The sequence below is a fragment of the Hakea prostrata genome, chromosome 7 (assembly GCF_041222555.1).
Source record: "Hakea prostrata isolate BN-2017 chromosome 7, UWA_Hpros_2, whole genome shotgun sequence".
Taxonomy (NCBI): domain Eukaryota; kingdom Viridiplantae; phylum Streptophyta; class Magnoliopsida; order Proteales; family Proteaceae; genus Hakea; species Hakea prostrata.
In genome coordinates this window covers 62,655,984-62,668,529 of record NC_142606.1, presented here as the reverse complement: position 1 = coordinate 62,668,529, position 12,546 = coordinate 62,655,984, and the positions used below count along the sequence as shown (strand labels likewise).

General features: G+C 36.4%; 1 protein-coding gene across 1 annotated transcript in view; it reads left to right on the top strand.

Annotated features, from left to right (window-relative positions):
- LOC149011627 (WD-40 repeat-containing protein MSI4-like) overlaps window positions 1–12,546 on the top strand; it is a 113,765-nt gene that overhangs the window by 32,200 nt on the left and 69,019 nt on the right. The window contains exons 5-8 of the mRNA XM_089160466.1: window positions 2,211–2,276; window positions 2,427–2,501; window positions 3,310–3,385; window positions 3,664–3,865. Of these exons, the coding sequence (XP_089016592.1) occupies window positions 2,211–2,276; window positions 2,427–2,501; window positions 3,310–3,385; window positions 3,664–3,865 (419 nt within the window). The remainder of the gene's footprint in view (window positions 1–2,210; window positions 2,277–2,426; window positions 2,502–3,309; window positions 3,386–3,663; window positions 3,866–12,546) is intronic.

Below are 12,546 nucleotides of genomic sequence, written 5' to 3'. Positions count from 1 at the left end.
CTACCTACCAGTGGCCTTTGTTTCAGTTGGATGTGAAGAATGCCTTCCTTCATGGAGATCTACACGAGGAAGTGTATATGGAGCAACCACCTGGGTTTGTTGCTCAAGGGGTGAAGAATAAGGTTTGTCGCCTCCGCAAATCATAATATGGTCTCAAACAGTCACCTCGAGCATGGTTTGGACGATTCACTACTGTTGTAATAGAATTTGGGATGACTCGTTGTGAAAGTGATCACTCTGTATTCTTTAAAAACTCTGATGCAGGCAAGATCTTTTTTGTAGTTTATGTTGATTATATTGTCATTACAGGAGATGACACTTCAGGAATTGATAGGTTAAAGACCTATTTACAAGAGAAATTCCAGACCAAAGACTTGGGCAAGTTAAAGTATTTTCTAGGAGTTGAAGTTGCCCAATCAACAAAGGGCATCTTCTTATCTCAACGGAAGTATGTACTGGATTTGCTTTCTGAAACATGAATATTGGGATCAAAACCCATAGATACTCCCATGGAATGTAACTTAAAGTTAATGCCAGAAGATGTAACCATTCTTGATGATCTAGAGGAGTACAGAAGGCTTGTTGGGAAGCTGAATTATCTGACTGTGACTAGACCTGACATTGCCTTTCCTATTAGTCTTGTGAGTCAATTTTTGTTTGCCCCACGAACATCACACTGGGATGCAGTTATACGAATTCTGAGGTATCTTAAGAAAGCACCAGGACGCGGACTTCTTTACACTAATCATGGACATATAAATGTTGAAGGATTCTCTGATGCTGATTGGGTTGGATCACCTATTGATAGAAGATTGACTACAGGCTACTGCACATTCGTTGGAGGAAATCTTGTATCATGGAAGAGTAAAAAACAAACTGTGGTAGCAAGATCAAGCGCATAATCTGAGTATCGTGCTATGGCACAGGTAACATCTGAGATGGTATGGATAAAACAATTATTCCAGGAATTAGGAATTATTGATGACACACCAATGAAGTTATGGTGTGATAATCAAGCTGCGGTTCATATAGCATCAAATCCAGTCTTTCATGAACGTACCAAGCATATTGAAGTAGATTGCCACTTTGTTCGTAAGAAGTTACTACAAGGCATAATATCCCCCAAGCATGTGAGGACTGGAGAACAACTCGCAGATTTGTTCACCAAAGCTCTAGGGAATACAAGGGTTACCTATATTTGTAACAAGTTGGGCATGAGTAATATATATGCTCCAGCTTGAGGGGGAGTGTTAGGAAAAGGCAATTTTGGAAAGGACTGATCCATCGAGAGTTAGTGCTTTGCACCAACTCTCGATAGGAAAAAGATGGCGGTAATTAAGAGTTTTATACCAATTGAAATTGGTTGATGCTTTCCTATATAGAATAGACTTGTAAATTAGCCTATATATAGTGAAGTTATTTTGAGGTGTGCTCATAAGTTTAATCTGAGCCTCCACAACTAATTCGTGGCTTCCATCTTCTCCTCTCCCTCATTCTTCACATTATTCTTTCTCAAACTAACAAAGCCCAAGAATTGTTTTCTGCTATCTGAAGTTTTCCTGATATTCAAATGTGATTCTTTTGAATGGAACATTATCACTTTGATCCCCTCCAAAAAAACTGGAAAAAAAGCAACATGAAGGATTAACTGTTGTTAACATTCTTGTAGTTTTTCTTTATTTTCCTGTAAGAAAATTGAAAAAAAAAAAAAAAAAAACTTAAGACAGAACCTGACGTAGCTATTTTTGCACAAACACTGCCATAAAGGTTCTCTCAATTTTGAGTGAGGAAAAAGCATTTGAAGGCAGTGATTTTGACCAAGAAGGTGTTACAGGCTCAGAGCCCATTAAGTTCTCTCCCTTGTAATGTGGTTGGTACGGGAAATATGCGAAGCATCCTTGCTGTTCTATTACATCTTAGAGGTGTGAACTTGTTACTGAAATGGTTTATAACCAAATTCAACATAAATTTGTGGTCTTTAGTGTGGATGCAGAAAGGAAGTCCATAGAGGAAGTAGCTTCTATGGATTCATGCATGATTTTGTTCATGGGAATGAATCAAATTTTCTCTTACAATTTCTGTAAACTTGTATATTTATTAATCCTTGTAAAGTGAAGATGACATTCACCATCTAATCGAATATGAAATGTATGTTCCCATTGTTTCATTTTCCTTTTCCATTTTTAATTAATGTTGATTTGATTCTGCAGGTGAACAGAATCAGGGAATTGCCTCAAAATAGTAGGATAGTGGCAACTCATACTGATAGTCCTGATGTAAGGCTTTTGTGTCAATATTATTTACTTTTAGTTTATCAGTCTAATTATTAATATAAATGTTCATTCAGTATCTTTGTTTCTGGTCACTTCTAAATTTACTATACTAGTATTGTTTGATCTGGCTCAGTGTATCCTAATTGTAATCAGGTTCTCATTTGGGATGTTGAGGCTCAACCTAATCGTCACGCTGTCCTGGGAGCTACAGACTCGAGACCAGATCTGGTATGTTTTTGCCAAACTCAGCAATTGATTCACTGCAGGATGTTGAATAGTCCGAGAAATCCTGACTTATGTACAAGTGACATAGCTGGCTTTTATTTATATATGTAATATGACATGAAGAAAGACAATATTCCCAACTCAGAATATTAGTGGGTACGAATGGGTCTTTCGTGTCAATGGTGTTCTGATGGATCTATTGAGCGCTATAAAGCCCGTTTGGTGGCTAAGGGATTTCATTAGCATTCTGATCATGAATTTAATGATACATTTAGCCCAGTTGTGGATCAGAACACCAGTAGAGTTCTATCCATCGCCTGACTTATAATTGGTCCATACAGCAATTGGATGACTGGATCTGTAACTAAATCATGGACAACAAGAGAAGAGTATAAGAGAAAAGAGGAAGAGAGGAATCTATCGCAGGCTTTATGGAGAAGAACCTATGATTAAGGAAGTTGTTTCTAATCGTAGGAAGTTGTTATATTAAACAAATTAAATTATGTGTAGAAAGACCCTGCTGCTTCAAGTAAGTGGTGGCAGGTTTTCTAACACAAAAAGATTGGAACAGCCCTACGAAGAAACAGCAGAAGACAAAAATGCCCTTGACTTGGTGCAGAACTTTGCAGATATAAATGCATTTCTATTGTTTTTGATACCCTTCTCAATTCGTGTAAATGTGAAAGACATCGACTGAAATTTGGGGGGGGGGGGGTCTCTTGTTTTAGCTTGAAACATTTGTTTGTTCTATTGTTAATTGTTATATGCATTTGTCTAGGTCTAGTTACACTTTACCTATTTCACCTTGCAGATATTGACTGGACACCAAGATAATGCTGAATTCGCACTTGCGATGTGTCCAACTGAGCCTTTTGTGCTTTCTGGAGGTTGGAAATTTTCCTTCTGATGGTTTCTTCATCTGTCTGTCTCAAATTAGTGTAATCTCAGTATGGATATCTTTGAATACATTCTTTTTGTTTGCTAAATACATATTTTAATGTCATGAAATCCAAAATAATTCCTAGATTACCAATTTGGAAGGGTGGTTTATTTGATAGCTGCTGTTTCTCCAATGTGGTTGAATTTCTCTTTTTCTCCTCATCAGAGCATGTGGTTCTTCTTTGCCATTCAATATCCTAATTCTTAGCCATGATTTTTGTTGCAGGAAAGGACAAGTCAGTGGTCCTGTGGAGCATTGAAGATCATATCTGTGCTTCAGCCACAGATCCAGGATCTGGAAGTTCCATTGTCAAACATACTACTACAAAGGATGGTGATAAAGCTGCAGACAGCCCAACTGTTGGACCACGAGGTATCTTTGTAGGGCATGAGGATACCGTTGAGGATGTGCAATTCTCTCCTTCGAGGTATGTCACCATATCCTTGAGATACATTATCATATATTGGAGGGTTTCATAAGATAATCTGGGAATCACAAGCAGTGATAATGAATTTCTGTGGGGCTATCCATCTTGTTCAATCTCTACGAACAGGTTTATTATGAATCTGTGTGGGGGTATACATCTTGTTCAATCTCTCCTCATCTTTCTCATCTGTGCTCATTTTCCTGCAATTGTGGGACATTTTTCTGTTTGGCTCTCTTTGCACTCTTGTGCATTTACTCTTCCAAGCATTCTCTAGAACCAGGTCCACAGAGTGATGTGGCGTCTAAGCCCTCTGAATCCAAGACCAAGTGGACGGCCAAGATAACCCCCTAGGGTTGCTGCCCAAGCACCTGGGGATATTGCACAGCAGCTTATTTTCTATTTATTTTCAGTTTTTTATTAGGACCAGCAGCTGAATTCAAATCATGTCAACTTGAGGGGCATGTTAGGCATATGAGCCTCTTTCTAAAAGAAAAAACATGTGGTTATTTACTAATTTAAGTCAAGTCTTTGTACAGGTCTAACTATAGAGATCTCATAGTATAAGTCAGTTAGAATAAAGCCGGGAATTCGAACCAGTTTAGGAAGTCCAGCCTGTAGTGTGTATAAATGGACCCATCCAGTTGATGGTAGAGATCTTATTTTGAATATTGATTACAAAGCTTCTCGTCGAGCATCTCTTGTATGTTGTGTTCTTATCCTGTCATTTGGTATTGAAGATCCAATGCTTAAGAAGGTCCAAGTTCAATCGAGCTTAGACTCTTGTTGGTGGCTGTATAGGACACCCTCTGATTTTCATCTTCAGGTGAACAGCCACATCCATAAGGCTCCAATCTGTATAACTGGGAGCCTACAGAATCCCTCCTTTCCATTCTATGGTAACTTCTGTGGGTGATGACCTTAGATTCCAGTATGACCCCATTCTAAACATCTGATTTCGAGTTATAAATAATTTTTGAATCTTTGTACTCCCTCAAACCCTAAAACATGAACTGTCATATCTTCTAATCAACCATCCAAACCCAGCCAAAACTGGGGGATCACACCGTATACAATTACCTGCTTTCCCTCCAAATTTCACGCATTCTAATAACTTTGTGCTTGTATCTCAAGAAGCTGCCCTGTCCCACCATTCTAGATTTCTCCAAAACTAACACCCCTTCATCTTTGATACTATTCCATCCTAGTTTTCAACAACCAGGGAATTCAGAGACCACTAGTGTTGTATATGTAACAGGGGTTTACTTGTCTTTTCTATTCATTTTAGGACTAAGTGAGTCTTATGTGATAGTTAGAGGGGCAAAGTGGTCTTTACTGCCTTGTGTATGTTACTATTCAATATTGGGGGTTTAGGGTATTCGAAGGATTCAGATCTCACACACATACACTCTCTCTCTCTCTCTCTCTCTGTTTCTCCTTCGTTCTCTCTTGTTCTTGCTTTTGCTCTCTGGTGCGAGTGATATACTGGTTGTGCCCTAGTTCTTCATCTTCTTATTGGGTGATGCTCTTGTGGAGGTTGAATAGCATCTGCTATTGATGCGTGGAAGGCACCAGTGCTGTGGTGTTCTTGGCTTTGTGCAGAAAGGGAGTTGAAGCTTCGGTTGTCTACAGTTTCAGGTGTAGTCATTCCTTAGTCTTGATTGTTTTCTCCCTTGGTCCATGTATAGAGTTATTACCTCAAGATCTTAAGGCTGTAACCTTGATTTGGCTATTGGATTGTTGCATAACTTGTTGCGTGTTCAACTCATCCTTGGATGTAGGTCATTTGACCGAACCAAGTATATCTGGTGTCTTGCTTGATTCTTTTTTTCTTGTGTTATATCCGTTGCGTTTAGATGCTATTTCTTAACAATTTTGGCATCAGAGCTTAAGATACGGTTCTGGACTTGATTTGTTACCTCTCATCTGACTTTGATTCCTTCGGTCGAAGGTCTTTCGTTAGTCTCTTGGCTGATCTATATTGTTAATATTATAGTTTGCAACCTTCTTGAGTGTATGGTCATGGTTAAATCTTGAACCCTAATCTTGACCGAAACCCTGACTAAGGGTTTATTGAAATTGGTTTAGGGCTTTTGTGTATATGTCTAATTGCTATTGTTTACAAGTGAAATCCCCTATTTACTACTGGAAATTGGAATTCAATTTGAAGAACTAACCTGATAAGTGCTTCGGCTGTTAGAATTATTTGAAATCAGTTTGGGGCTTTTATGTTAAACAAGTTAGATATATGAGATTTGTGTTTTGTTGGAGTTTATAATCTGATATATAATTTATTTTGAATTGTTTAGATTATATACTGATTATAGTTTACAATTTTCTGGTTATTGCATACTGTTGAATAAAGTTCTGTTATTACTAAACTTGATTTATATTCTGTTGTTCATAATTAATCTGTTACTATTTTTCTTGTATTAGATCTGATATTTTCTGACTATTATAATTTCAGAACTTGTTTGTTTAAAGCCTGAAATTGATTAAGTTGTTAATATCTAAAGTGTTACTACTCTGATTTGTTAGATAAATTCTAACTGTTATTACTTTATTCTTTTGTCATTGCCCCAACCCGGTATGAGTTGGAGAAATTTGATGGTAAGGGAGACTATATGGCATGGAAAAACAGAATGCATGCAATTTTAGTTCAAAATAGATGCCATAAGGTTTTGAAGACTGATAAAGAGGTCTCTTTGTCCATGACTGAAGAAGAAAAAGATGATATGCAAGATATGTGCTATAACACTATAATTTTACACCTAAGTAACACTGTTATAAGAAGGGTAATAGATTGTAAGACTGCAGCTCAGGTTTGGCTTAAACTTGAACAACTTTATATGGCTGCATCTGTTCCTAATGTTACATTATTGAAAGAACAACTGTTTAGTTTCAAAATGGATGCTTCTAAGAGTCTTACTGATAATGTAGAGAAATTTTATAAATTGTCATGTGATTTGACTGATTTAGATGAAGAGTTATCTGATAATACCCTTGCTGTCCTATTATTGAAATCTTTTCCTGATTCTCATGTTGGTGTTAAGAATGCTATTAAATATGGTAGAAAATCTATAACCCTTGATGATGTAATGGAAGCATTGAAAGTTAGGGATATAGAGTTGAAAGCTGAGAGGAAGGGAAGGCATGTAAGTGAGGATTTGTATGTTAATTTTGAAAATAGAATTGGGTATTAAACTAAGAAGAAGTTCAATAATAATAAGAAAAAGAAGAAGTTTGCTCCAAAGAATGGTAATGCATGTACAAATCAGAATTTTAATGGAAAGTTTAATAATAATAAAAGAATATGTTATTATTGTAAGAAAGAATGACATATTAGAAAGTATTGTAGAGAGAGGCTTCAAAAGATACAAAAATGAGAATGGAAGCTACACATGTAGTTGATGTGGCTAGTGATGCACTAGTGGTGTCCCCTTGTAGTGATCGTGATGTTTGGATCTTAGATTCAGGTTGTACCTTTCATATGACTCCTAATATGTAGTGGTTTATCACTTTTGAGTCCATTAGAGGTGGTAAAGTGTTAATGGGTAATGATCATGCATGTGATGTTGTGGGCATTGGATCTATTAGATTAAGATTGAATGATGGGATTGTTAGAGATTTAGAAAAGGTGAGACATGTACTTGGACTTAGGAAAAACTGCTGTCCTTGAGTCAGCTTGATTCTAGGGGTTTTCATTACACCTCTAGGGATGGTTCTCTTAGGGTTATAAGGGGTAGTAGTGTTATACTAACTGCTGATTTGAAGAATGGTTTATATTTCTTAAATGGAAGTGTAGTTTTAGGGGCTGCATCAGTCTCTAGTGGGGTTCTTAGTGAGGTGGAGCTTTGGCATAGAAGATTGGGTCATATAAATAGTAAGGGGCTTGAACACTTGTATAAAAGTGGCCAGATAAGCCTTAAAAAATTAAGGCCTTTGATTTTTTATGATGTGTGTCATGGGTAAGCTCCATAAGACTAAATTTTCTCATTTTTCATATAAGACCTCTCATATGCTTGAATATATACATTCTGATTTGTGGGGAAGTCAAAATGTACCCTTGTTTTTTTTAGATGCCCAATATTTCTTTTCTATTATTGATGATTACTCTAGAAAGACTTGGCTGTATTTTCTTAGAGATAAATCAGTTGTCTTTGATAAATTTCTAGAGTGGAAAGTGTTGGTTGAAAATCAAACTGAAAAGAAAGTCAAAAAACTTAGAACTGATAATGGTCTTGAATTTGTGAATGAAAGGTTTCTGATTTTTTCTAAGGAACATGATATTATTAGACATAGAACATGCACTTATACTCCTCAGCAGAATGGAGTGGCTGAGAGGATGAATAGGACAATCATTGATAGAGTTAGATGCATGTTGATTGAATCTGGTCTAAGGAAGAAATTTTGGGCTGAAGCTAGGGGTGTCAATTTATAGCCCGAACCGTTAAAGCCAAACTGCACCGGCCCGTTATGGCCCGAACCGGCCCAAACCGAACCTTAATGGGCCGTAATTAGGTTGAGGGTTGTGGAGCCCGAAACTGAACCGCAACCCGTTATAACCCGTTTTGTTATTTTACATTAAATAGTATTTGAATCATTATATTACCATTAGGTAGTTGATATAGACAATTAAAAAAAATTATACATGAATTCAAAGATCAAATAGTCATTTTACTACTTAATATCTAGGTTTTTTATTTCTATAGAATGGGTGGGTTTTTTTTAATGGAAATTGACCAATAGTAACCTTGCTTTCCATATAATTTTCGCTTTAGTAATAGGATGCTCAATTGTTTTTTTTTGTTCTTTTTCTTACACACCATAAATCGTTAGTCAACCTGAATCTAAACAGTTAGTTAGCCCGAACCTGAACCGCACCAAATCGAAACCGGGACGAAACCGTTATTTTGTTAATGGGCCGTGTTTGGGTTAGGTGTTTTTCAGCCCGAAACTGTTAGGCCCAGCCCAAAACCGTCCCGAAACCGCACCGTTGACACCCCTAGCTGAAGCTGCTAGTACAACTTGTTATGTCATTAACAAATCTCCTTGTTCCTCAATTGACTTTGAAACACCTGATTTTAGGTGGAGTAATGTACATGCTGATTACAATGTGTTAAAACCTTTTGGTTGTGTTTGTTTTGTTCATCAAAACAAGGGTAAACTTGAGCCTAGGGGTAGGAAGTGTGTCTTCCTAGGGTATTCTTTAGGTGTTAAAGGATATAGGCTTTGGTGTTTACAAGAAAAGAACATTCTAATTAGTAGAGATGCAAAGTTCAATGAACTTGAATTTCTAAAAGTTGATTCATCTAGTGTTAGTACTAACTCCCATGATCTAAATAAGACCATATTTGAGGTGGAGTTAGGGGATAAATCTAAAACTGAGATTGATGAATCTGATCTTAAGATTGAGGATGATGATCTAGACGCTAGTAATGGTTCTTTAAAGGTTAAAGAAGAGCTTAAAGATGAGGATCCATTAGATAATTATTTATTGGCTAGAGATAGGTCTAAAAGAGAGATTAAGAGGCCTTCTAGATATGTTAATATATGTGAATCTAATTCTAGTCCAAATCTGATTTCTTATGCTCTTAATGTGGATGACCAGCTTGAGGGATGTGAGCCTAGGACCTATAAAGAGTCTCTTGAATGTGGGGACAACAAGCATTGGCTTGTTGCCATGAAAGATGAGATGGAATCTTTGATGAAAAATCAGATTTGGACTCTTGTTGATAGACCCAAAGGAAAGAAACTAATTGGTTGTAAGTACGTTTATAAATTTAAGGCTGGTATTCCTGGTGTAGAACAACCAAGGTATAAGGCAAGATTAGTAGCTAAGGGTTATTCTCAGGTTGAGGGAATAGATTATAATGAAGTGTTTTCACCTGTTGTGAAACATACTTCTATTGTAGTTCTTTTTGCCCTTGCTGCTTTCTTTGATGTTGAACTTGAACAATTGGATGTTAAAACGGCATTTTTGAATGGTAAGTTAGATGATCATATATATATGGTTCAGCCTGAGGGCTTTGTTGTTAAAGGGAGTGAGACTAAGGTCTGTTTGTTGTTAAGGTCATTGTATGGTTTAAAACAATCACCTAGGCAATGATATAAAAGATTTGATGAATTCATGCTCAAGAATAGGTACGAAAGAAGTTTTTATGATAATTGTGTTTATTATTGTAAGTTTAGTCCTAATTCTTTCATTTATCTCTTGTTTTATGTTGATGACATGCTTATTGCAACAAATGATAAATCTCAGATTTGTAAACTTAAGTCTATGTTGAAATTTGAATTTGAAATTAAAGATTTAGGGGCTGATAAAAGGATTCTTGGCATAGATATTCATAGGGATAGGCCTAGTGGTGTTTTGACCTTGTCTCAGGTTGGTTATATTTATAAATTGTTGACAAGTTTGGACATTAAATATTAGAACTATTAATATTTCTTTTGGTGCTCATTTCAAGCTTAGAATGGATTCTAATGCTGCTGTAACTGATAGACCATATCAAGAATGTGTTGGTAGTCTCATGTATTTTATGGTTTGTTGTAGGCCTGATATTGCTTATTTAGTTGGTCTTGTTTGTAGATACATGAGTAGGCCATGTGATTCACATTGGGATGCAGTTATGTGGTTGTTGAGATATTTGAAAAATTCTGCATCTTATAAGATTGTTCATGATAATTCTTGTATTAATAAGCTTAGCATTATTGGATATTGTGACTCTGATTTTGCCTCTGATTTGGATAAAAGAAGATCCATAACTGGGTATTTGTTTACTATTGGTGGGAATCTGGTGAGTTGGAAGTCCACACTCCAACATGTGGTGGCACTTTCAACCACTGGGGCTGAGTATATTGCCTTGTCTGAGGCTGTTAAGGAATGCATGTGGTTTAAGAGGTTTATAGGGGAGCTTGGTTTTCATTACTTGAATTCTCTTGTTTATTGTGATTCACAGAGTGCTTTGTGTGTTGCTAGGAACAGTGTGTTTAATGAAAGAACAAAGCATGTTGATATAAAGTTGCATTTCATTAGAGATATAATTGCTAAGGTTTAATTGATATATGTAAAATAGATATTTCTATTAACCCTGCAGATATTTTGACCAAAGTGGTATTTGTTGATAAGTTTAAGGCTGATTTAAATTTGTTGGAATTATTATCTCTATGGTTTGTTTTATATATATTTTTTTATATTTATTTGATGGGTTTGTGTTTACTCTCAGGTTTATGCTACATCAGAATAGAAGAGTCAAGGTGGAGAATGTTGTATATGTAACAAGGGTTTACTTGTCTTTTTTATTCATTTTAGGACTAAGTGAGTCTTATGTGATAGTTAGAGGGGCAAAGTGGTCTTTACTGCCTTGTGTATGTTACTATTCAATATTGGGGGTTTTAAGGTATTCGAAGGATTCAGATCTCACACACACTCTCTCTCTGTCTGTTTCTCCTTCGTTCTCTCTTGTTCTTGCTTTTGCTCTCTGGTGCGAGTGATATGCTGGTTGTGTCCTAGTTCTTCATCTTCTTCTTGGGTGATGCTCTTGTGGAGGTTGAATAGCATTTGCTATTGATGCGTGGAAGGACTGGTGCTGTGGTATTCTTGGCTTTGTGCAAAAAGGGAGTTGAAGCTTCGGTTGTCTACAGTTTCAGGTGTAGTCATTCCTTAGTCTTGATTGTTTTCTTTTTTGGTCCATGTATAAAGTTATTACCTTAAGTCTTAGGGTTGTAACCTTGATTTGGCTATTGGATTGTTGGATAGCTTGTTGAGTGCTCAACTCATCCTTGGATGTAGGTCATTTGACCGAACCAAGTATATCTGGGTGTTTTGCTTGATTCTTTTTTCTTGTGTTATATCCGCTGCATTTATATGCTATTTCTTAACACCTAAACGCAACGGAAATAATATAATAAAGAAAGAAATAGAACAAGACACCAGGTATATTTGGTTCGGTCAAATATACCTACATCAAAGGATGAGTTGAGCACTCAACAAGCTATGCAATCATTAAATAGCAAAGTAAGGTTACAACCCTAAATCATGAAGTGAATACTCTATAAATGGACCAAGAAAGAATATACAAGACTTGGAATGACCACACCTGTAACCAGCAGTCCAATCGAAGCTTTTCCCCTTCTTGCGCATAGCCAAGAACACCACAGCCAGTGTCTTTAATCGCATACAATAGCAGATTCTATTAAAACTCAATTAAAGCATCATTCAAGAAGAAGAAGATGTAGGACTCGATGCTTGTACAACCGAAACACCACACTCAGAACCAAAGCCAAAAACTAGAGAAACCGAGAGCAAAAAGATGAGAGAAACTGTGAATCCTTCATTTCTGATCGATTCCCTAAACCCCCCAATTCATGTATACAAATAGAATGACTGAAAAGACTATTTTGCCCTTCAAACTAATCCATAAGACAAACCTTATCCTAAAACTATGTAAAAGGACAAGCCTACCCTTGTATACATTTACAACATTTTCCACCTTGACTTTGCTATTTTGACGATTCATAAACCTGAGAGTGAACACAAACCCATCAAATAAATATAAAAGAAATGTAAAGCAAACTATAGGGATAATAATTTTAACAAGTTTAAAGCAGACTTAAAACTTATCAACATGTACTACTTTGGTCATAATATCTACAGGGTTGATAGAAATATCTATCTTATATAT